General features: G+C 44.7%; 1 protein-coding gene across 2 annotated transcripts in view; it reads right to left on the bottom strand.

Moving 5' to 3' along the window:
• Positions 1-25996, bottom strand: part of VIRMA (vir like m6A methyltransferase associated) — a 753509-nt gene that overhangs the window by 383499 nt on the left and 344014 nt on the right. For both annotated transcript variants that reach the window (XM_085605246.1, XM_085605248.1), the window contains exons 14-16: positions 18529-19073; positions 7149-7384; positions 6330-6582 (exon numbers count right to left, since the gene is read on the bottom strand). In XM_085605246.1, coding sequence (XP_085461372.1) covers positions 6330-6582; positions 7149-7384; positions 18529-19073 — 1034 coding nt within the window. The remainder of the gene's footprint in view (positions 1-6329; positions 6583-7148; positions 7385-18528; positions 19074-25996) is intronic.

Genomic DNA, 25996 nt, shown 5'->3' with positions numbered 1-25996 from the left:
GAGCACGTGGGATTTGCTGACCCTCCTACACGATGTTATGGCTACTAAAATGCAGATTTGATGGACAACAACCTAATTGGACAGGCTCTTCATTAGATGTTTTCCCAGTAAGTGCTTCATAATTTTCCCCTTAGGATTAGACAAAAAAATCAATGTGGTGTATATTAAACAATTTGTCTTAATATGAATAGAGCCGTTGCGTCTGGTGTTCAAAACTGTGGGAAAGACAGCCAACTGCAGGTGATCTGTAGTGACCACTATATGTGGCAAAACAACCCAGAAAAGACAACTTTTCAATCACGAACTCCTGAATGAGCCAATGGAGATAATCCAGTAAAAGGGAACAGTCAAACAGTGCCTCAAACAACTGGAAGCCCTTATAAGTAACCAAGTGGGATTCGATTTCAGTTGACTGAATGTTCCAGATGGTAAGTGATGCTGAACATCACAAAAATTCTTCACAAAACAGCAGGGAGCCAAACGTATTCACACACAGTTACCTTCATCCCTCCGAAAGTTAAATTAGTGAGAAGGTATATATTTGTAATGATGTCACACACTCAAAGACTGAACTCAGTCCAATTGTTTGTATCAAAAATATTTCTTTGTTGTATTTCATTATTTAGAAACAAGACAGACTTGGATCAGGTAAGAAAAAAATAGCACTTTCTGATTATACAGTTGAATGTAGATACAGGTAGGTCAAATATTCAGACACAGCTGAAATTACTTATCCGTTACTTTGTGATTACTTTTTAAGTAAGTTTCTTAGGTTTCCATTCAAAACACCCTCAACATGTTTTTCAGAGAGAAACAGTCAATTCAATCCTATGGAGAAAAATAGAGTTATCGTTTTTCAGGTAAGTAAACGGTCTTGAGGGTTGAGTTTCTGGAGTTAGAACAAGGGTTTCCCCAGGGTCAAGGATGCACTTAAAAAGCACCCTCAGCTGCACTAGAGCGGCCAGGTGCAGGGTGCTGTTTTGGCATTGGGTGCCCTGCTGTTTTCAATGGGGCTTGCCGGTTTTGGTTTTTAGATGCAGGTTTGATCCAGGAAGTGTTTCGGGAGGAACCAACAGCTGAGCAGGTAAGTTGGAGAGCCATGGGAAGTAGATGCACCTTAGGTCTTCTTCTCCAGGGCGCAGGGCAGCTGGACGCAGGGGTGCCTTTTGAGGTCAGATTTCACCTTACGTGGCCTATCGCGGCTAGGAGGGGTCTCCCTGCAGAGCCTGAAGGGGTCGACCCATGGTGGACTAGGACTCTGGAGCGCTGGGGGACCTCGCTGGGACTGGTGGGTCACTCAGACTCGGGCTGTAGGGGTCAGATGCAGGGGTAGTTCCAGCCTCAAAGTCTTTCTTTGGTGATTCTTTTGAACAGAGCTGCTGTTCACAGGAGATCCGGTCTTTTTTTAAGGCAGGCAGTCCTCCCAGGAGTACTGGCGGTTGCTGGCTGCAGGACCAGGCGACCTTTGGCACAGAATTTCTGGAATCTGCAGAAGGGCCAGTAGGGCTGGGGCAGAGTTTTTCTTCCTTCTTCTTCGTAGATTGTGGGAATATGCCTTCTGGTTTCAGGGCTGCCCTCTGAACACTGTATTTAGGGGGTGTTTTTGGGGTCTCGAGTTCCAGATCCAGTAGGATACTGACCTTAGGGTGACTACACCCTTGGTGTGCTCACCCACATGGGGGAGTGGGCAAAATCCTTTATCCTGGCTGTAGAGTGCCCGTCATCTGCAAGATGGTGGGCACAGGGGAGTGGGTTTCACCCCGCCTCCCCCACCTGAGGGGTGGGTTTGGCAGAGGTGGGCACACATTCTGGGCTACTCTAATTTTTACTGCCTGTCCTCCATGGATGGCTCCTCCATGTGGGCGGAGGAGCGTAGCCCCACTGCTTTCTCGCAGTGCGAGAAGCAAAAACATAAAATGGTATTTAAATACCATTTTATGTTTCTGCTTCTCGCACTGCGAGAAAACAGAAGGGCATGCCTGGTTGGGGGCGGATGGATGGGTGGTCCTGCAGGAGTCCAGGGGAGGAGTGGCTTGCCCACTGAGTGCGTTGACAGATTGGTCGGCCCCAGGGCCGCCCAAACCAGTCATACGCACTCCGCATTTTCTCTATGTAGGCTGCATGCAGCCTACATAGAGAAAACGTCCTCCACATAGACGCCTGTGGGTCGGCGTCCTAGCCAATCACAAGGCTGCCATTGCAGCATTGTGATTGGCTTAGGAGAGGGGAGGGAGGCTGCCTGATAGAGGAGAGAAGAGACGCGGGTCCGGAGGAGATGGTAAGTCAACTTTTTTTATTTATTAAATTAACTCACCCTCTCCGCGTGACCCCCTCGCCATGCGATATCCTCTGCCCCCCTCCCACCCGCGAGTCATGCCGACTGCGACTGCTGTCCTCCCGCCAAAAAGGGGTTTAGTTAGGAAGGGGGCTGGCTCCTGATTGCAGGAGAGGCTGGGGGTCGAGTTTCAAAGGTGCCCTGACACAGATGGCTCTTCCTGACCTGGGGGAGCTGGGGGAGCTGTCAACACCTCCGCCCAGGAAAGGCTTTGTTTCTAGGCTCAGGGAGCAAAGGTTCACACCCCAGCTTGTCTTGTGGTTGCATGCTGGTGTTTGCAAGTCAGGGAACCCACAAGAGGCTGGTTGTTTTTCACGGGGCATCTCCAAGATGCCCCCTGAGTGCATTGCATAATAAATATAACACTGGTATCGGTGTGGGTTTATTATGCTGACAAGTTTGCTACCAAACGTCCGAGAATTTAGTAAAGCCATTATGGTGCTGTGGAGATTGTATTGACAAACTCCCAGACCATATACTCTTTATGGCTTTACTGCACTTACAAGGTCTAAGAATGGTAGAAAAAAGCACACTGGCAATGTGGGCTCCAAACAGCGCACTGGTGTGTAATTAATACAAATTCTGTTTCCTCCAACACTCTACTTTTGTGACCCCATTGCCAAACGGCCACCCCAACACAAGGTCAAGAAATAACAAATTAAAAGGAGCGTTCAATTCTAAACAGGCTTATCTGCTACAAAATCAACAGATGGTTAAACTGTTCTCCAGCAATAGATCAAGTAGTCATGATGTGATGAATACAAGTTATTCAGGAGTATTGCAAGTTGCTTTGATTCCAATTTTATTAAAGAAATGCCAATTTGACAGAAGCAATCCATTCGGCCCAGCCAACGAGTTTCGTCCCTGTGGGACTTCATCAGGGCTTGATCAATATCCCAATGTTACTGGTTCTGCGATGGGTTTTGAGTAGGCAGGAAGAATGGCGCTCAGGCTGGTTAACGGTGGGGTGTAGGGAGAATAAGTACGGTTACGGTGCAACCAGGTCAGGGGAAAACCCGGATAACCCCTCAACAGTCAGCCCTGAAGAGTCACGGGTTACCACCCAGGTGACGAAACACGTGTCAGCTGGTGTTCATATTTTGACATACTCCAAGACTTGTATAAACATTATCTACTACAAGCATCCACTGGTGTCGACCTTTATAATTTTCACATTAAGAACTACTGTCTATACATTGACACTCTGAGTCATTATCTTGTACGTGTGCCCAGGACTTGTTCTCAATATCCCAATGTTGTCATCATAGGACATTCGAAGCAGGAAGCAGGAAGCATGAAGATAAGATGGGAGCGCAACACGCCATCTAGTGGTACAAAATTTTATCTATAAGGATTTAGGAGATAACAGGAGCCAACACTGGGTGGATGAGAACATTGGGATACTGATCAAGCCCTGATGAACTCCCACAGGGACGAAATGTGTTAGCTGGGCCGAATGTATGAGAAAACAAAATTGACTCTTCTTTGACTGAGGAGCAACTCTGATAGCAACAAGTATGACAATTCCATCAAGATGTTTGGGTGGGAGAGGGGTGACAGTATATGGGCAGGACAGAAGAGGGCTTTCTCTGTAAGAGTAGAAAATAACTATTTCAAAATCTTTAGTATTGATGAAGAAAATAAACTGTCCTTTGGCCAGAGAGCTGATAGCAGTGTGCTGGAACCAAAAAGATTGACTGATTTGGCGTTGTCATAAGAGTGGAAAAAGATGAAGATGAAGGGGACTGATGCCCATGTCCTCCATCTTGGCCTTCGAAGGGACATAAGAGCTCTTTTTGATGGATCTTAACAAGATACTGATTCTGGTGCACAAAATGATGACTGTAGTCCATCAAGTGGCTGTATTGGTGAAGAAAGAGTTCTACTTGAAACTCTGCTTGAAACATTGAGAGATTAATCCACCTTTTCCCCCCGGATATTCGTTGTACATTTAAAAGCCTATCAAATAAATGGGGTTGTAATACAATTCAGTTATACACTTTTACGCCTGTCATTTCAGCACAATGCTAAAACCTAATAAATAGGTCACAGTGTCAACTATGCCTTAATTCCTTTGAATCACCTTCCTGGATGCATAAATGCCACCACAGATGAACCAGAATTAAGGATTTTCAATCTCAATAAGTCAAGACATTTCAATTCCCAATCTTGAGGGATTAAAAAACAAAAGCTTGCTTATGCCAAAACGAAGTGTGAACAATTACACTTTCCGGTCTTGGGCACACAGACAAAGAATGTGGGCCCGAATGTGCAGGTCTGTGCTTCCAAGACACCACAATAGCTGCCGAGGGCGTAGCCAAGTATACATTAAATGATTCAGTGAAGCCTCATTAAAGGGTACAATACATCTGATGTTTGTTTTTCTGCCAAGAGTTTATTGAATAGGGATAACTGGTTAGACAGTGTAAATGAGAATGGTAAACATCTGCAGCGGCACCAATATGTAATGGGCTTGGTTCTACTGATGGTGAGGTGCAGAAGGTGTAACTGTCTCAGGAGATAGAGCTAAAGCACTTGCATTCTGCAAGGACATGCACATGCAACTATCAATATACTCATTAGTAAGTGAAGTTCTTGCCTTCGGTGTGAACACTATCATCTACACCCCTTGGAGGAAGACAGGGGAATGAAATGCCATCAAAGTCAGATCCAAACAGATCGGCCATTTTGTGGAAGGCGTCTTGTCTGGAAGAATAAATCTGGGGAAAAACACTCTCTCTCAGATAAGACTCAGTCTTCATTCTAACCAATTTTAGAAAGCATTCATCAGAGATGGGACTGAACCTGGAAATAACAACGGTATTGTCCTCGGTGTAATCGGACTGGAAGTATGGTGACTACAGGGTGAGGTGCACTGGACGTAGTAAGTTGTTTCAAAGCCAGCAGCTAAGGAGCAAGAACAGTATCGAAGCTAGGGCTGAAGCAAACAACTTTAAAATGGAGTTTGCTGAGGATCTGTAGTCACCTTGTCAAATTTCGAGAGTGTGTCTGAGGGTTGATGGTGGAAATTGGCTAATATATCCTTTTGAAAAACTTGAATCTGCTCCAAAGATGTTCCATTCAGAGGAAAGCCTACTTGGAGAATCTCTTTCAGAGTTAGAATGGGTTCAAAGAAGATGAGGTTTCACTGGATTTCATGTGCTTTTTGGGCAAGGACTTAGTAGAATAGTGGTGTTCTCTCTTGTACTTCTTGTGACAGCTCCTAAAGAAAGTGCAAGAGTGTGCTCTACATCTATAAAGAGATTTTGTTTGTCCCTTGAAGGAAGCAGACAGGTGTTTCATTCTCTCTGCATATGGGCCTTGGGATTTATTTAAACACATACACATGATGAAGAGACATCGGCCAAGCCAAAATACAAATGACCAACATCCACTTTTAATAGGCACAATTATACTAAAAGTCTGGGGATTTAGGAGTTGGCGTATCTCCAAAACACAAACAAGTACACCAAAAATCTTGGAACTGAAGAAACAGAAATGACAGTTTAGCTCTGGATCTTAAACCGATGGAGGCATAGAAAGTAAAGAACAGACATCATTGGCACCTTATATGGTAAGCTAATATCACAGCTGGAGGTCACGTGGTGACTTATGAGACACCTGATCAGTGCCACATGATGCCTGTGTTGGTCAGCAGAACCACTTTTCCATAACACAGAATTTACACACAAAAAAGGCAATATTTCTAATAGTTGGCAATGTCTTTAGCTTTCACACTTATTGTAGTTTTTGCATTGTATAACAAACATGAAATTATATTTAAGGAAAAGTAACCAAAAAGGTATATGAAAGGGGCATAGACCTCTTTTTGATCTGATTCTTTGCAGTGTGCATGTGCGTATGTGTGGGTGTGTAAATATATATACATATATACACACACACAAAATCTGGCAAATGCATGGACAATTTATCAATTTGCAATATACCACCATAGATAAGAAAGACTGTAATCATACTTAATAATATACTGTACCTGGTCACAGAGGCACTGCAAGATTGAAGCAACATATTCAGCACACTGCAAGTGAATAACATTGTCTCCAGCAGTTCGCATTAGAGTCAGGAGATCTAAGAAAACTTCAGTGTATCTTTCATCCCCTTTACAGGTTCCGTTTATAAGGTATAACATCACCACTTTACATGCTCTGTGGGAAGCGAGAGCATCAAGCAGGCCAAGTAGGCGAGCAGTTTGCCCAGTGTACTGTTTTGCTTTCACTTCTGTACCACTGAAAATATAAGACAAGAGTGTGATTTTATACAAAATGCCACAGAAACAACAATGCATGGAGACAAATATGCTTCTGCTAAAGCCATCCTACAAACCGTTCCTGAAATTTCGTTACCAAACCTCTCAAAGTGATACTTTTAATTTCACCTGGCTGCAAGCACAACTTTTTTTAAATTAAGTAGGAGTTGGTCGCAGGAAAAGCTGAGACGTGTATTAGAACACCATTTTGTCCAACTGAGAGTACTATTTTATTAATGCTGTCTTTCGCTTCAGTTGTAAACAGTACCTTTGCATCTGCCCTTTTTGCGCAGCCTCAATGGGCACAATGCATTTATTTTTCTAAAGGATTTTAAATAGAGCAAACCACACCACAAGTCCGGCACGCACTTCAGAAGAAACATATAGCAAGCACAATAACAATAGCCACAGATTGTAATCAGGCACACTAAAATCAGTATCTAGGTTGGTAGGTGCAATCTGAACACATGCAGTGTGTCCATTCCTTATCAACATCTGGAAAAGCACATTTCAAAAGATTAATACAATGGAATATAAAACAAATACCTCTGTAAATCTTCTACAATCAGATCCAGTACCGTCCTCATGATAAGAAGAGCAGTTGGGGATGCAAGATCGCACAGCTGGATACATATACGCCTCACCATGTGCTGGAGAGGCTGGCAGGAAGACCCGGAGAAAGACCGCACTATGTCCTGCAGCAGTTTGGCTTGCACATGGAGATGCACGCTCCACAGCTTTCTGGTGTTCAGGGCCACAGCTATATCTGTAGGTTCAATAGCCTGGTGGAAAAAAGAAACCAAGGTATACTACATTAGATTATTTATATGGCTTGTACATACCTAAAAGGAAATAAATGGAAAAAAATCTGTGCACGAAAACGGTTTCTACTAAAGCAACAATTTATGGTACTTTTAACTACAGAACTGGTCTAACATCATTGGGGCCAAGATTAGTCTGCACCCAGACAACATCCTGCATCCCTTATTGCCACTTTCAAAGTGTTTGTCTTACATATCTATGGTGACTTGTACCTCACGGTGGAGGAGAGAAACCATAGAGAAGCACATCATGAACACGTGCTGGACATTGAAAACTAAACAAGGAATTCTCTTTTGAGAGCCTGTTTTGCCCTCAGTTCGTTACCACTCAGATCCAGCTGCTTAAAATTAAAATGGTGCAGAGCATTTCACCAGCAAGACATGGGCTTCGCTACCACAGGTCATGACAGCTGGTGACAGAGAATGTATACATGGGTTGGTGGTGACACCCAGATGTAGTCAGTCAGTCATTAGAAGCATTTAAGCAGACCTGTGCCAAATTATGCATCTCCCAGCCGCCTCCCATGTCATTTGGTATTACACAACTGATATTTTATATTTCATGTACCAAAAAAACTACCGATTATTTGCTTATCTTGGCATTACAATGGCTTTTTTGATATTTCCCATCTAGGTCTGAGGATTTCTGTTGTTTCATGGGCCTAAACAAGCACATTGGGCTAAGTTTTCTGACAAAGTAAATTTGTTCAATGACAACATTATACTCCACAAACTAAATCATGTTTTCATAGTTAATCCATTTTCGCAATATGTATATGTTCTGCAGAACAATTTATTAGGGGTGAATGGAATGAGCCTTACTACCAATATTCATTCTTTTACAGATAATATATATTTTAGTCACTGGAGATACTGCAGAATGTATTTTCTAAATATATACGAGACAGGAATATCATGACAGTACACTGACATTTTGTAGCCCCAAAGACCATAAAAAGACTTTTACCCAGCTTGAAACACGCCACTTACATACACGTCGGTACCATAAACCTAGTTATCTGAATTTTACCAGGTGCAATTGGATTTACATAAATCACCTTTAATGAGGGTGAAACAGTGCCCATAGCATATAAATCGCATTTATATTCCAGAGTGGAAATGTGTTTTGCTTCCATTGAAAAAACCCTTACTGTTAAACAGATGGCCATCCTTAAAGAATGGCCCCGCCTTAGAAGCAGTCACCAAAGCCAGCATCCCTAACACTAACGCCCTCCATCATAGATGGATACAATAGGCAACATCCATAACAGCTGTTGATGTAGACTTCGTCTTTGACCCTTCTTTGCAAGCACACACATTTCTATAGTAGGAGCAGGTTTATCCTTTGCCATCTACTGCTCTGCCTCTTGATCAGTATAAATGTATTTACACCGATGGTTCAGCTCAACCTGCTATAGGTTCTAAGCAGCAATATTCAGCTGCATGAACCATCGTTATTGGTATTATGTTGGATGGCGTTTTTAACCCTCAAATCATTCCCACACAGTCTGAGAGACTGTACTGCGCAGTTAGCTGAACTGAAGGCTTTGCTTCTTGCACTTGAAAATATGGATCCTGAATTCCCCACGCTTATTGTGTGCGATTCGTTTTACTGTGTAAAGTCCTTTAATGATAATTTACATTCTTGGCAAAAAATGGATTCACAGATTCAAAAGGTAGAACAGTCAAGCATAAACTGCTTTGTGTTAAGGTGGCAGACCTTAAAGATCGGTTGCCACAAACTCATGTAATACATATGAGTCATCGTGTGAGAGTACACGATTTAAGGAATGAAGCAGCCAAATCTGCAGTCACCACAGCTACAGCAGTAGCAGTTACACACTCAAACTAGTATCGATAATGATATGGCTGCCGTGAATGCAATTAAAAATGGCACCCTTTTACCAAAGGATTTTCCTTTGAAATACTCTTATTTAAATAACCAGAATGTTCCCTGTGTAACAATTCCTGGGGTTGACGATTGTTTGATCCCCAACCGAGACCGCAGATATGCTTTTGTTGTAGCAGCACATGAAGGTGGTGCTTCTATTCATGCAGGAGTGGCAGCCACAACTTCACTGCTATAGCAGTGTCACTGGGGGCAGGGCTTATACAAGCAGGCTAAAAAAATATGTAATGTGTTGTGACATTTGTCAAAAAATTAAAAACACCCCCATGGCTCTTCCTCCACAAACAGCTCTTGATTTCTAACAAGCCTTTTGGTAGTATTTACCTGGATAATTGTAGTCCACTGATCTCAGATACTGGATTCAAATTTGTTTTGGTTGCGGTTGTTTCTTGCTCTAGATTCCTTTTGGTTTGGCCACAGCGCTCAGCTCACGCTCAAACTGGTATTAAAGACTTGAAAGTCTTTGTCGGAACTTATGCGTGCTGTGCATTCCATTCGCACCTGGGTCCTGCCTTCGCTTCTAAAGCGTACTGTGATTCAATGGAGTCCCTGGGAGTACAGGTGTATTCTTCACCATATAGGTCCGAGGGCTGTTCTGTTGTGGAAAGAATGAACCGTGACTTAAAGCAGTCCTTAACAGAGAGAGTATTGGGTACTGGGCATAGGTGGGTGAACCATCTCTATGGGGTTCAATGAGCTCTTAATAACCTACAAGACCTCTGGGTGTGCGGACACAGTACAAAGTCCTTTTTTGGCATCAAGATGTATGTTCCAGACCTGGCGGTCCAGACATGGTCCCTTGCAGCCCGTGAGCACCACTGATGCCGATTCATGCTGCTCTGGGGGTTGGGGTGTGTGTGTGGTGGGGTTGTCCTTAGCCGAACATGTTGACCACAAGGATAACAGTTTCTTCTATTGCGTCTTTTACAGCGGATGTGATTTATACGGATCCACTGTTGGTGAATACTTCTGTGTTGGATTTTCCAAGTCCTTCTACTGAATCCCAGCTCCCAGTTTTTTTTACTAAGTACCTCCGGGTACTATATGGATCAAGATGATTTTTCTTCAGACATTTCGTCTGTTTTGCATTCGCCTCCAGCACAGATTTGTGTTTTCATTTCACGGTTGAAATTCCCCTCATCTAGTCCCCCCTCAGATATATGTCTGGGTCATACTGTCCTTGTTTTTTTTTGTTCATGTGGATTGGATTTGTGACTTTTTTTTCCTATTGATCAACGGCCACTACCACCCTGAATGTTCTGCTACGGAACTGGTCGATGGGGTGTAGCCCCCCCCCCCCCCAATTATTCTTCGCATAAACTGAAAAGAGACTTGTCCCTCAACATTTCAGCCGTTCCATTATGGACATAATTTTCTACACAAAGCCAGTACTAAACGTCCACTGTTTAATTATACACAATGGGAACACTGTCTGACTCCCCCACAAGGGAGCTCTAAAACGTATAAAGACAAATGCACGTATTTTACAGGATATGACACGTCAGACCTCACGTCATATTATTTAAAATTAGTTCCTACCTCACCAAATAAACATATGCTTACACAGATTAAGCTCATATATACAGCTTTGCTTGTCAACCAGCTACCCCTTAAATACTATAATTACTGGAAGGACACAATTTATTTGAAATCAAGTTGGGGAACAAAATCTTGGCAGGGTCAGGGAACGAACACCTTATTTCAAGCCTGCTTAATTTCCACACAAATGATCCTTTTGAATGACACCATCCAGCAGACTACATGTCTGGGTTTGGCAAACATTAAAGAAATGAATGCCCCAACAATTCCCTCTATTTCCCGCTATGATAATTGGCAATGTTTGACAAATTACACTGAAGAACAACTAAATAGCATGGTGACGAATGGTACATTCAATTACACATTTTCAGGTCGTAACGGGTGGCTATTGTGGCCAGTAGACCTGATCCCCGATACTCTCAATCACCACATTCTGGTATTATTACCACCTATACGGTGTGAAAGTTGTGTCAACAATGGTTGGAATATTCTACACAGTCAGCAGTGAAACAATATCTTTCTCTGCTGCCTGAAGACATGAATTTATTAGACTTTCATTTGGGTCCCAAATGTTCACATTCTAAAAGATTTATTTATGCTACCTATACTGAAATTTGGAAACTATCCCAAATGGAAGCTGCTGCACGTTTAAGATAAATTGATCAAGATAAAGTCAATAAAGTGCTTCCTGATGTAGATAATTGTATTAATATGTTGTCTTCTCATACTTACAATTTAAATAACATTGTGTCCTCTGTTACTGATCTCATGCAAAGCAACATGTCAACAATGTACCATGGGCAAAGTCAGTTTAGATCCATTATGAAGTTTAGCAGGAGGTTTCAAACACTTAAAAAAGGGCGCGCCCCATGGCACTGCTTGAACTGTAGTAATATATTCCTGCTTTTTAATTTTACACACAAACAACAAGTGATGTCGATTAAAGATGCAACATACACAATGCTGCGTTTAGAGAAATTAGAACAACTTTCATTCACTATAGCTGAAACATCTTCGGCTGTGTGGTTGAAACACGGCATTATTTCTTTACCTATGTCAACATTTCAGTTCACAGCTTGCATGAAACATTTTCCTGTTGGTAGATATAAACCCCTTGGGTAGAGCTTCATTCACAAATTAAGGTCACTACCTTTTACATAACATTGTGAACTTGCCAATAGGGACGTTTTCCTCATTGGAGAAGAATGTGACAAATTTGGCCTGGTACTTGAAGGGAATTCCCATCCCTGCTAGTCTTCCCCTTATTACGGATCTTTCAACATTTTGTTTCCCCTACCACATGGGATCGTAGATAGCTCATTGTGGCCTTCCATTCCAAGGCAGACTTCAACAAGTTAAGCAGACTCAAAGCATTATTGTTTCAACATGAGGTGGGCTCTCCCATACAACTTGTGTACCACTACCTCTGGTGCCCCTATGAATGGGCACTGGATATTTGCCTGGCTTCACAGGCATTCACTGCCCTGGACATTGAGCTGCTGAGGAGTCCCTTAGTGACCCATTTTCAGGGTTGTCCCTTAGTGACCCACTTTCAAGATTGTCCCTTGGGTTTGCGACTTCTTCACAATGCAAGGTTTAAGCCACTCACTTTCGAGAAAATATGTGCTTTGGCACATGGATCACAGAAAACAGGCTCTACTAACACGGATGCAGGTTTCCCGGTAATTATTCCCAGTAGCAGCACCTTCTTCAAGATGTTGGTCTTGACTGACACCAAGAGCAACTGAAGGTCAAAGACCTCAGCTGCCTTCCACACCACCATTGCATAGAGGCTCCTTCCTCCATAGCCACAGTAGGGAGAGAAAGCATACCAGTACATGAAGATGTGCCCCCTCCATTGGCTTCACCCAGATCCATACACCAGTCCATATTAGGGTTCTCTTCGTATGGCTGATATTCTTCAGTGTCCAGAGAGCCCTACCAATCCTCACCGAGTCCCATGAGAATAGGGCTCAAAGGCCGCTCTAGGAAGCAACGGTCCTGCTAGTGTCAGAGTTGTGGATAACAATGGGGATGGCGCCGTTGGTGGGCGCGGACGGCGCCGGCAGCATCCGCATCAGGACTGGCGCCGGGAAAGGTTGAGATGGTACAAATGGCGCTAGTCAGGATCCAGGTATGGAGCCCCGGGGGACCACTGGAGCCGCAGATGCAGAATCTGCCTTTCTGACACAACAGAAACCGAAGGTGCATTGACGGGGTAGGGCCGCTCAAATACGTGGTGCATGGCCTCATAAAACTTCGAGTTGGGCAGGGGTTACTCTGGCTCCCAGAAAGTCAGGGAAACACAGAATATTCACAGGCTTCAAGGAACCAGGCCTTGAGTGCCGATGCTCCATCGTCGCATCAATGGACAATGAGGAAAAGTCAAAGATCGCTCCGACTTCTTGCGCCACTTACCTGAGTGACCCGTGGACTTAGAGTAGGATGATGACCACTTTGGGTGCTGTCAACGATCCCTGGACCTTCCCCTCGACCAGGACTTCTTTATTTTTTTTTATATATATATATTCTTTTTATTGAACATCAAAAGAGGGTCATCTCAGACGAATAATCATTTAACATTACAGGGCACCGTGTCGTTTACAAGCAGTGGTATTGCGTATCATGTTATCGTACTTTACAACAATGTCAACATGTAATTGGTTTCAGATCATCAATTGTTCGTCAAGGGAAGGAACATTAGGGGTTCGCACACCCCTCCCAGATACACATTCCATTTAGTCCAGATTGCTATCCACTTCTGGGGGCACCCACGGGCAACGTACACTGTTTTCTCCCTTGCCATGCACCAACCCATATCCTCTTTCCACCCTTTTACTGTCGGTGGTGCTGCAGCTCCCCAGAGTCGAGCTATATTTCGCTTAGCGACCATCTGCCCAAGTGTCACCCATAGCCTACCTTTTAGATTCAAGTCTGCGGGCTCCCAGATGTTCAAGAGACATCTTTTAACCTCAAGCCGAAGGGTAACCCCCCCAGACCACACTCATGCACTCGAGGACTTTTCTCCAGTAGTTTTGAATCAACGGACACTCCTAGATTGTGTGTAGGAAGGTACCCTCCAGTCCGCACCGCCTCTTACACAACCCATCTTCACTTCTACCCATGAGCACTAGTTGCCGCCCCTAGAGGTAAACCCTGTGTATAATTTTTAGCTTTATCAGCCTCAATTTCGCCGAAATGGCGACTTCTCTAGGGGACAGGACTTCATTCTTGCAGACAAGCATGCTGGGCCATCATGGGCTTCAGGAATCACTCCCTTAAAGCCTTCGGATTCATGGACCGGCAATCGGAGCACGACTTTGTGTCACAGTCACACTCAAGACACCACAGAGAGACAAGGCAGAGGTCCGTCACCGACATCAGCCAGTGACCGGCTCTGCAGGGCTTAAAACCTGTAATCCTGGATGACATATCCTACTATTCCAGGAAGTAAACTTAAAAAACTCCTGACAAAATGTCGTACAAAATCTAGTGAAAAAATAACTGAGGGGTAGCTCTGCTCAGATTAGCGTTGGCTGGGGCAGCAAGAAAATAACTGATGTCAGTGTGTGAGAAAGTGCCATCTTTCTTGCATGGTGTGCCCTCACTTTTTGTTAAATTGCTGAATGTACTTTTACTGAGTGTACCCTGGACTCCTGCCAACCAGGTGCCTAGGGCCTATGTTCCTTCCTTAAACCACACAAACTCCAAATTGGCAAACCCTGGCCACATGTCAGCCCCTAGTAAATGGTACCCTAGGTACCCAGGGCCTTGTGACCAGGGAAGGCCTCTGAGGGCTGCAGCACTCATTTGTGCCACCCTTAGAGGCCCTGTACCCTTACACACACACACATTGCCTTTGCAGGCTGAGTGTCTGGGTGCAGGACAAAATGAAGAGTCGACATGACACACCTCTCTGTGTGCCATGCCCATCACCTACACTGCCATGGCATATATCAGCCACCCCTCTGGCTGGGTGCCTTATGCCCATGGTGTGGGCACAGGAGCAGGAGCCCTGTGCCCCTACAGTACCCAGGTCCATTCCTGGGCACTGTAAGTGCAGTGCTGCCATTTAAGAGTACATGGTGCTGAGAGCTCGTCAAACACGAGCTCCACAGCACCATAATGGCAACACTAAAGACTGGGAAGTTTGGTATCAAACTTCTCAGTACATTAAACCCACCCTGATGCCAGAGTGGGATTTAATGTACCAGGCACCCCAGAGGGCATCTTAGAGATGCCCCCTTACAACTAACCTACAATCCACGTCTGCTCTGAGGCTGCCCAGGCTGCCACACAGCAGACACGTTGCTGGACCCCTGGGTGGGGGAGCCCCTGCTCTCCCGGGCCTGCAACAATGCACATCCTGGGTGAGGTGATAGATCTCCTCCCCCAGGATGAGCAAAGGGAAGCTTCAAAGGCATGCCGCCTCTTGGAGTTTCCCCAGGCCACTGCAACCACCCACTCTGGCGGGAAGCTTGGCCGGAAACCCCATACAAGGACAGGGGATGTGCCAGCCTGCCCACCCCACCCCTCAGGTGGGGGAGGCGAGGTGAAGCACATCTCCGGGCTCTCGCCATCTTGAAGATGGGAGGCCCTACCCTATCAGGATTAGGCTACTGCCCCCCTCCCACAGGAGAGAGGCAGGATAGGGGGTGTACCCACCCCAGGACAAGGACCCATTGGTCCCTGGCCTTCACCTACCTGTAACGCCCCTAAATCTAGTATTTAGGGGCACCCTGAACCTTCCTTCCCCAGATTCCAGATTCAAAAGACTACAAGAAGAACAAAGACCTGCCCTGCAGCTGCTAAACAGGGAAGAAGACACCAACTGCTTTGGCCCCAGCCCTACCGGCCTGTCGACTCCCGAACCTGCACCAGCGTGGCATCTCTCGTGGCCAGCAACCTCACCAACCCCGGAGGACCTGGCTACCTTTTGGCTCTAAGCCCCTGGGACTCCCATGAGTAGAGGCTCTACTCAGAAACCTATTTCTAACCCCTGGCAGCAGCCCGGAACCGCGAACCCAGCACACTCTGCACCAGCCAAGCCTGGCCAGTGCCGGAGTGGACAAAGACCCTGAGGACGACCCCACGGCGACTGTGACCCCGAGTCCGGCACCCAAGAACCCCCCCTCGACATTCCGGAAGAAGCCTGCAGCCTCAGAACAAGGTGCCCCCCCCAACCGCGATCATCAGAGGGTAAGATTTCCCGACACCAAAAGGCACCCCTGCACGCGGCGCCCTGCGGCCCTCTGTGCCCAATCCCGGGGTACCCACCTAACCTACAACTACCCAACTTACCTCTCGAAGTGGTGGTGGCACCTGAAGCATCCTCGTCCCCGAGCTTGCAGCCTTTTTCCTAACCGGAATATTCCCATTGATTTCCATTGAGCGCCCGACGGCTCAAAAGCACCCTGCACCCAGCCGCCCGAGTGGCCCTGGCAGTGCAATCTCTACACTAGCCTACTTCCCCACTTGCCCTGAGTGAGTGACCAGGAGCCCAGCTCCCACAGCCGCGTGGCCTGCTAGTCAGCAGCCACCAAACCAGGCCCCCCTATTCCTCATAGGCTAACATTGGGCCTAACTCTCTCTGCACCCGGCCGTCCTGAAACCGCTGAGGGTGAACTGACTGTACCTACCTGACACTGGGAGACCCCTGAGTCTATGCCCAGAACTTCAACTCTGCCAGTCGAGAACTTACCCTTAAACCGCTAACTTCATTTTCCTCATAGGGTAACATTGACTGGCTTTTTCTTGGAAATTCTTCTAAGTGTGAACTTTTCAAAACTCAAAATATTCACCAAAAATCAGTCGAGTACCAAAAACGAATTTACTCACCTGCTCTTAGGTGAGCTCCCAGTGCTGGATCTTGGTGCCCAGCACGGACTCTGAAAAGTACCCACAACTATACTTACCTTTAACTCATTTTTCTTCCATAGGAAACCATTGACTGCTTTTCTATGAAATTTCTTCTAAGTGTTGATTTCTGCAATTTCTAAATATTCCTCAAAAATCGTATAACATCTGAAAACGTAATTACTTACCTGTTTTGGATAAATGTCCCAGTACTGAGTCTAGCCACCCAGTACTGGATTACAAAAGTAACGATAACCTACTGTACCTGTAACCTATATTTTCTTCCATAGGGAATCATTGATCGTTTGCTCTGAAATATTTTCTAAGTGCTCACTTTTGAAATAGCTAAATATTAGTTAAAAATCACTACAGTACCAAAGTCGACTTTCAACAGCTGATTCTGAGAACTGACCCAGGACTGGATCTAGGATCCAAGCCTGGAATTACAAAAGTAATCTAAAAAGTAATCTGTCGCATATAATTTGAATTGAGCATTGAGCTCAATGTATTGTGTTTAGAAATAGAGTTGCCTACTGCAACTATTTGTAACTGTTTACTAAAAAGTCTATTGCATATACAAAAGTATTTTTATGAAACATCTCCTGTCGAGAAAGTATATTTTAATTCCAAGTGTTGGTTCTAAAATAAAACAAGCATATATTTTTTATATACAAACCATTGGCCTAGAGTTCAGTTATTGAGTGTGTGGAACTATTTGCTGACTGAGTGTGTACAACAAATGCTTTACACGTCCTCTGATACTGCCTTACTGCTCGACCAGGCTACCACTTTGGAGAGTAAGGTTATATCTAACTTTAACCTCTGTTAAACCCTTGGGGTCTGTGGACTCTGTACACCCTGTACCTATTAAGGAACAGTATATACAGAGCCACTTTCTCACACAGTGCGCCTAAGTGGCGCCTATATAGGTGCCGCAGACGTCATGGTGTGGACAACGCTGAGCCGATCACCGACACTCACCGGCGTGCACGGGTACTGCACACAAAAAATCTTCCAGATCCAGTCAGTCACTTGGAAAAACCTGCAGCTAGAAGTCTCTATCAGATAAGTAGCAACAAAGCGTCCTCGACAGTGACCCAGGAACGCCTGGTACATATGCCCAAGAACACGGATCAAGTATTTGTGTATACATGCTTTGGTATATTCATTTTCCACCACATTTTTACTGGAGGCTCTACTTAATTTACAATTAAGGTTACCCATTATATGTTCCACAGATTGCACTTCTTTGCTATGACATTTCCCATTGCATGCCCAAAATAACAGTTACCACATCAAAAAACATTTGCATTGATAGGAGCATGCAGTGCAACATCCTACCATACCACTGCAATTTACATATTCTGGAAATGTTGGTCCACAATCTTTTATCTGGCCCCTGAACTAAACACACAATCTCATAGTCAGTCTGTTTAGTTTTCATATGCAAAAGCTTGGCATAAAGAAATCATTGAGACATCTTTTTGTGCCTCCTATGACTATGCTGAAAGATTGGGGAAACAAAATGGTACAGACGTACAAGGCCAAAACTACAAAGCATACACAAAGAAAAGGCACAAATTGTTTTTCATATTTGCACATGTGTGCATTATCACATTAAAGCCAGACCTTTACATTACCAATTCTCGCTGCATAATTGCATGGACAGTTCACTGCAGAGATTCATTGGTGATAGACTACCCAGAAACCTGGGTGTAAATTACCCATTTATCAGTAGTGCATGAGATCATACAAATTAAACATTTAATAGTAAGCAATACCTTTAATATTTGTACATTACCTCAGTGGTTTGCAAAGGCAGTGGAAAAGGCAACAGCTCTGATAGCAACACAAGTCCAGAGAAAAATCCTTCAGGAATTTTCAAAACAGAAGACAGAACCTCCTTCAACATTAGAGACCATGTGTTGTTGGCTAAGGTCTCTTCTGACATTGTCACTTGTTCATTAACACCCTGAGTAAATGTGAGAAGAATGTCAACAATATCGCTCTGAATTTTTTGTTCCTCTCCATCGAGACGGCCAGAGATTGGAATGGAACACAGGAGCATGTGTAAAGCAACAAGCGAAGAAGGGATGCGCGTGTCTTTAAACTCAAAAGAGCCGCCCTTCAGTAGTTCAGTCAACATGGTTTTTAGTAGGGTGAGTGTGCACCGTGCCACCGAGATGGTGGTAACCCTGTGAAGGGTGGTTCCCATGTTCACATGCAACCTCCATGGCTGAATAAGAATGCTGTTCAGTTTTTGTAAGATGCGGATGAAGGTGTCCATTCCATCTGCAGAGAAAAGCTGAATGACAGCCAGGTTCCATTTCAGGTCTTTCTGTTGACCTTAACAGGAGACATGAGAACACAAGGACTATTAAACCATCAATTCACTGTAGTGTCTTACCAACATGAAAAGCATTATGATAAGCATCTTTCAAATATAGCAGTTTATTAAATATGTTCCCCTTATTTAGGTTTGTTACACATGCACTTTTGTAAAACTCTATTTAGTCAATGGGAAGTGGATCTGATTTATTTTTTTTCTGAAAAACACTAGATATCAATCTGGAACACAACCTATCTGTTTTTACGTAACTTTTCAATACATTTGCATGTGGGTGTCATTACCTTAATATTTTAATGACTCTAGACTCCTGTGTATCAATTACAAAAAAGACTACTGGACCTGTGATTTTGTACCTCAAAGTCAGACATTCATAAGGAAAAGCACTCTTATCTTTGGAGCAAATATGCTTCTTGTTGGGTAAAGAGCATGCCTAAAATTGGTATTTGATAATGTGATGTAGGGTGGTCACAGCAAGACCTTTAATTCCAAACATACCAAGCAGATAGAAGGTCAATAGTTTTGCATTTATTCTAGTGAAAAGCTTTGCTTCAATGCACCTGTACGGGGATGAGGGGTGGTAGAAATTATTTTGTTTTCTAGAGAGGGGATGGTCCTATGGGGCAGAGGGGATACAGAGCAGATTGAAGTCCTAAAAAAAAGCTAGAAATTGTTAAATGCCTTTTCTCTGGAAAGTTTTAGCTGTGCAACCTTTTATTTTCAAAAATCACTTACAGCAGCTCAGAGTGACATGCTGCGAGACCCAGGTCATTGGGCCACAGGTGCTACTGGGCCCAACTGTCAGGGTTGAGGTCATTTGCCACTGGTGCCTGTTCTACCAAGACTCTGCAAACTGAGCCAAGTAGGCTCCTTCAGCAGTTGACTATCAGGGAAAGTGAGAGCAAGCAATCAGAGGCTGCTTAAGCAGGACAGAAATCAGAACTCAACAACCAAAGGACAATAATATACTACCCAACCCAGTGCCCAAGTCCTTTAATTATTAAGCAAAGCTAAATACTACACACTCCAAAAGGTAGCTCAGTTACAAGATTGCCTCCCCATATAAGGTCTAGTGAAATGTTAACACCCTCTATGGTGCCCACCTGGCCACCACTAGTTCTTCTCCATCTAGGGTAACTGAGGCAAGAGCTGCAGAAGTGGCATAGGTTAGGCTCAGGAGAAGATCACTATACATAACCCCAATGTAAGCTCATACGCCAGTTAATAGTCTTTTAGGCCCAACACGTGCATATTGGCAAAGGCAACAATTCTTGCAGAAAATCTAATTCTTCTGACTGTTAGACCATCTCTCAATTTATGAAGGAGCAGAATTACACTGCCTTTTCAAGACCAGTGGGGAATTAGCAGCGCAGGTGGGGTCAGTGATCTCGCACCCTCCCTGGCTTCAATTTCAAATAAGGTAGCCCGGGAATAGCAGTTCAGTCCCTCTTTGACCACTGGGTTGAACAGAGTACTTTGCTGTCACGATGGCTGTTGCAGCCATCAGTCATAATGCAGGTAAGCAGTGATATTTGATAGGCGGTTGTCTCTGATAAGTGCATCCTCCTGGGTCGATGCAGGAGGATGCTCATCTTCAGCAGTTATGGTGCCACGGGCCAATGCAGGTGGACATTCATCTTCAGCAGTTCTGGCATCCAGGCTAATGCAGTGACTCCTCAGAGACTCCTCTTATTGTCAGGGGTAACACCAGGACTTAGGCTCGGCAGTGGGAATGCCAGGCAGTATGATGATTACTCAGTGCACAATTTCTTACATAATTCATGGCTGAAACTACTCCATGAGACCTCTCAAACTTTGGGTCAGTTCCGGCTTCACTACCTTGTAGTGGTCAGCCACTTCTGGGTGTTCCACATGTTGGAAACATGCCGAGGTTTGCCTCATAAAGGAGATCTCTCTTCCTGCAGGGTGAGGCACTCTACTTCCCTCTCTAAGCAGGCAAGCAGACAGTTCTTCTCAAGATTACTTCAGAACTGTCTGTTGCTCAACAGAGATTGGCTGCATAGACTAGACTCCAGCCAGAGCCGGTGTTAACCGTGTAGCATAAGCAGTTTGGCTGAGCACAATGGGCCGGGCTGGTTTAGCTTGCCTGCGGTCAGAACCCACATGTAGACTCTTGTGCACTCATCTCTGACTGCATAAAGTCTTCGGCCAGGCTCTAGGCAAAACTTCTTGTGTTCCTAAGTCTGGCTGTTCATGGTCTTTTGCAGCAACAGACAGACCAAGAACCCTATGCTCAAACTTTAAAGCACCTAACCCCAGCAGTGCACGGTCTTTGGTTATACACAGGTCTGGACTTTTGCCATATTCTGCAATCAACCTCCTGGATGCCCAACCTCTATGCAAGGTCTGCACTTACACGCTTAAGGGTTAGGGAGTAGATACAAGCCTAATTTCCCACGCACCAAACTACCATTTGGTTGCGCAACGGACATGCCTGTGTTAGACTATTCACAATAGGCTCTAGGTGCAAGCCCCCATGGCACTACGAGAGCTGTGTATGACATTTAGTATGTATGTATGCATTATGTATGTACGTATATATGTGCATACATATGTGTATGGTGTTTCTATAGCGCAAACATCGCCAAAAGGTAACAGAGCAATGTACACAGTCATAGACAAGAATATGTCAACAAGTAATGAGGGGAATTTAAGTTGTAGATTACATTGTGATGCAGTATTCTTTAAAGAGGTGAGTCTTCAACTCTCTCATAAAGTGGAACAGCGTTGGGGCAGACCTGATGGATGTGGGGATGATGTTCCAGATCCTAGGTGGAAAAAGGCGTGCTGCCTTATTTTTTCTTTTCAAACATTTTTTAGCCAGCAGTCTGATAGTGTCCTGGTTGAGGGTGTACCAAGAACCACCATGGAGAGCTTGTTTGCAAGATAAGCAGCAGCGCTGGTCATGATCGCTCTATACATGATGCAGCTGGTTTTGAAGATGGTTCAGACCGGCACAGAGTTCAATCTTTGGTGATGTGATCATATTTCTTTAGTCGCTGGATGAGACATACTGCTGTGGGTAAGATTCCCCTTGGGGGTGCTAGTGTGGAGACTGGGGCTCATGGGGTAGGACATTTCTATCACCCAGATGACCGAGTATGAGGGCTTGAACAAAAGTTCATAAGTCCCTTTTTGGAAGAAATGGTTTCACTTTCTTTTGTAGAGAGAGCTAGTACCAAACTGTATTTTTTTAGGCACTGTTTCTTGAGGGGGAGTTTTGTGATCAGGGTAATCTAATTGACTTGGCATTTGGCGAATGTTGGGGTTTGAAGCTGTCAAGGTTTATGTAATTGAGCCAGGCTATCATGTTTGTTGTTCTTGGCAAATAACAGGAAGACTGCCTTGGTTGGGCTGAGCTTTATGTAGGCACTGGACTTTCAGGTTTGGATGATGTGTAAGCAGTGTTTAAGGCATTGGATGTCTGAAGCAAAGCAGACTTTCAAGCAGAGTTATCAACATATTGATGAATCCTAATTCTGTTATCTGTGAGTTGAGCACTAAACGGCTCTATTCAAAGGTTAAAAATGTCAGAAACATTATGGAGCCCTGGTGGATCCACAGGCGATAGGGATCTTTTTTTACCTGGAGGTGGCCATGTGAACTGACTGAGGTTAGTTGGAAAAGTAGGGGGGAGAACAAATCAAGGACATTATTTGGGAATCCCATTCGAGACTCGGGTTTTTATGAGTGTGGGATGGTGGACTGTGTCGAAGGCTGGTGAGAGATCCAGCAATATCAGGAGGTAGAGATTATCATCATCTGTGGTCAAGATGACATTGTGTACAATATGTAAGGTAGTGGTCTCAGTGCTGCAGCATTATATGAAGCCAGACTGGTAGTTGTGCAGGATATGACTACCATTAATATGGTCTTGGAGTTGGACACAGACTGCTTTTTAAATGATCATTGTAGGAAAATGGGTTTTTGTTGCATTAGTCGCCCACACTTTTTGCCTGGTATTTGATGCAACTTTGACTGAAGTGCACTGGGTTCCTGCTAACCAGGTCCCCGGTGCCAGTGTTCTTTCCCCAAAAACAAGACAACTGATCACTTGATCCCCAAGTGACCAGGCCTTTAGAACATCTCTAAGTCCCTAGTAAGTGATACCTCTGGTATCTAGGGCATAGGTACTAAAGAGGGCCCCGAAGAGCTGTAGCGTAACTTTTGACTTTCTTAGGGACCCAGCACCAAACTAATACAGAATGCCACAGCAGGCTTCGTGAAAAGGTGCTCTAAAACTGAAAACACGACATACCACACACTTGTATGCTATGCCTCCGAACACTGCATGTAATATTTGTAAGTCACCCCTACAGCAGGCCTTATAGCCCTAAGGCAGGGTTCATTATATTACATGTGAGGACATATCTGCATGAGCAGATATTCCCCTGTGCTGGGCAGTCAAATTACTGACAGTACAAGTGAACAGGGAAGCCATCTTAAGGTATGTACTTGGCACTGGTAAAAAGTTACCCAGCTACATAAAAGCTTGACTTAAACCTATTGTGTTTGATATCAAGCACCTCATATAATCATAAACCCACTCTGATTCCAGTGATTGATTTAATAATACATGCACCCAGAGGGCACCTTAGAGGTTCCCCCTGAAAAGCTACCAACTACTAGTGTACTGACTGACTGGTCTTAGCCAACCTGCAGCCAGAAATGAGTTTCGGACTCCCTGCTCTGGCAGGCCCTCCAACAGGAGGGCCTGCAAATTAGAATTCCAAGGCAGGAAGCTTCAAAGAGCCCATCACCTTTGGTATGCGAATCTTGCTTCTCTCACAGGAGAGGATACTGACCACCCTTGAAAAGGGCCCATTTGGTGCCTGGGCAAGGCGGAAAAATTAGTAGGTATGTTCTACTTCGGGCTAGTACCACCCCTACGGTGGGCTTCCTGAAATGAACACAACTTTTCACAGTCTCCCATCTTTGTGATGGAAAATGTAGGAACTATGGAACAGGGTTATGCCCACTTACCACAGGAAGTGGTTATGTAAAGGGTGTAGTGACCCAGGGGTAAGTAACCCATTGATTACCACCCCATACTCCTCTAACACTGCTAACACCCCTAAATTCAGGATTTAGGGGAGCCCCTGGCACCAGAAGAGCAGATCATTCCGAGCTGAAAGGAGACGACGGACATGAAGAGTCATAGGAAGCAAGAACAGAAGCCCCAGCAACTGATTTGATGCCAACACTGCCAGCTGACTTAGACAATCGTGCCAAAAGACGACTTGTCCTGCAGCTGTTGTGTCTCCAAAGCCTGGGAGAACTGCCCGCACTTCACCCAAAAACCAGGAACTCCAGTTAAACAGTGGAGCTGATCCCCTGCATCCTACAGGTACCAAACACTGAGCTGTGAGGCTCCAAGGCCGTGAAAACCCGATGTCGAAAAGCACCACTGCCCACGAGCTGGCTAGCCCGAGCTGAAGTGGCCAATTGTGTCAAAGTGGTCCTCAGACCCTCCAGACTAGAAGCCCACTTTGGGTTTCCACACAGTGGAGTTCTCAACGCCACCTGCAGCCTCAGTTTGTAGGCCCCCTCGACCGGTGATAAAAACCCGACACCTAAGAACACCTCTGCACTAGTCACCCCTAGCCCATGGAGAAGCGGATCAATGGCGTCCCAAGCATCGTGATGCTATTGGTATAGCCCGACTGGCCTGCCAGTCAAAACCTGCAGCCGCTTTTCATGAAGACCGATCCCCATAAACTAAGACTGGGCACCCAACGCTGTATTGCACCACTGCACCCGGCCGCCCTAGTGCTGCTGGAGGTGACCTGCTAGTGCAGCCTTGGACCTTGTCCCATACTCACCTTAAGTCCAACAGATTGGTCTCGTAAGTCGCTGTACTCTACCTGTATGCCACACTTGTTCTTCCTCCCATAGTCCCGACTTTTGAAAACATAATGTATTTCTCATGCAAAATGTACTTACCTGAAAGTATTCGTTCTGGTGCCTAGACATATATAGAGATAGAAGTTATTTTTATAAATTGGTGTGGATCTCCTTATTCAGTCCTGTGCATCATTTATTGATTGTATGTGTATTTTGAAGATGTTGAACACTCCTTTCTGATAATCCTAAGGCTGCTTGACCACACTACCCCATAGAAATGCACTTTGAGATTGCTAGAGCAAGCCCCTGTCCACCAGTAAGGGAATGCACTGGACTCTTTGCATGGTATACCTCATTTTGGTATATAAAATAAAGAGTAGGCTTTCTACAATCATGCCCATGAATGGTAGGTGACTGATGGGACAGTAATTGGTAAGGTCAGCAGGTTCTAGTGTAGGTTTCTTTAGTAGAGGGAGAATCGGAACTGTCTTGAGAGTTTCAGGGAAGATGACTGGAGTGAGTGTGGGCCTTAAAATGGTTAGTAAGGGTAAGAGAGTTTCCCCAGAGATATTTGATGAAGGAAAATGGTATGACATCATCTTTATAAGAAGTGGTTTTGAGGGGGTCGGCTATCTGTGACTTTGGGGGGAGATAGGGCTTTGAAGGCTGAACAATGCAGGATTCTACAGGGAGAGGTGGGTGTACAAATTGAAGCAACCTTGGTGTCGTCTATGTACTGCTGAATCTTCTGTATCGTTTCACTGAAGAAGAGGTTGATGGCGTTGCACTTTTTCAGTGCAGTGAGGAATAGGTGGGGCCAGCAGGAAGTTCATGCAGTGCTTGATTACCTTGAACAGCACTTTTGCTTCTGTTAGTGGCTTTATTGTTAGTGTTGGTATGGTACTTTGCTTTGGCTTATGTGATAAGCTCTGAGTGTTGCACAGAGGAACTGCAGTATGAAGAAGTCCTCAGATGTTTTGTTTCTCTTTTATTTTATTTTCTGTCTGCACATGGATCGCCTATTGTCAGTATGGTGTTTACAGTACCTGGGTGCTGA

This window comes from Triturus cristatus, chromosome 5_1 (assembly GCF_964204655.1).
Source record: "Triturus cristatus chromosome 5_1, aTriCri1.1, whole genome shotgun sequence".
NCBI classification, from domain to species: domain Eukaryota; kingdom Metazoa; phylum Chordata; class Amphibia; order Caudata; family Salamandridae; genus Triturus; species Triturus cristatus.
This window is presented reverse-complemented; position numbering and strand designations above follow the sequence as displayed.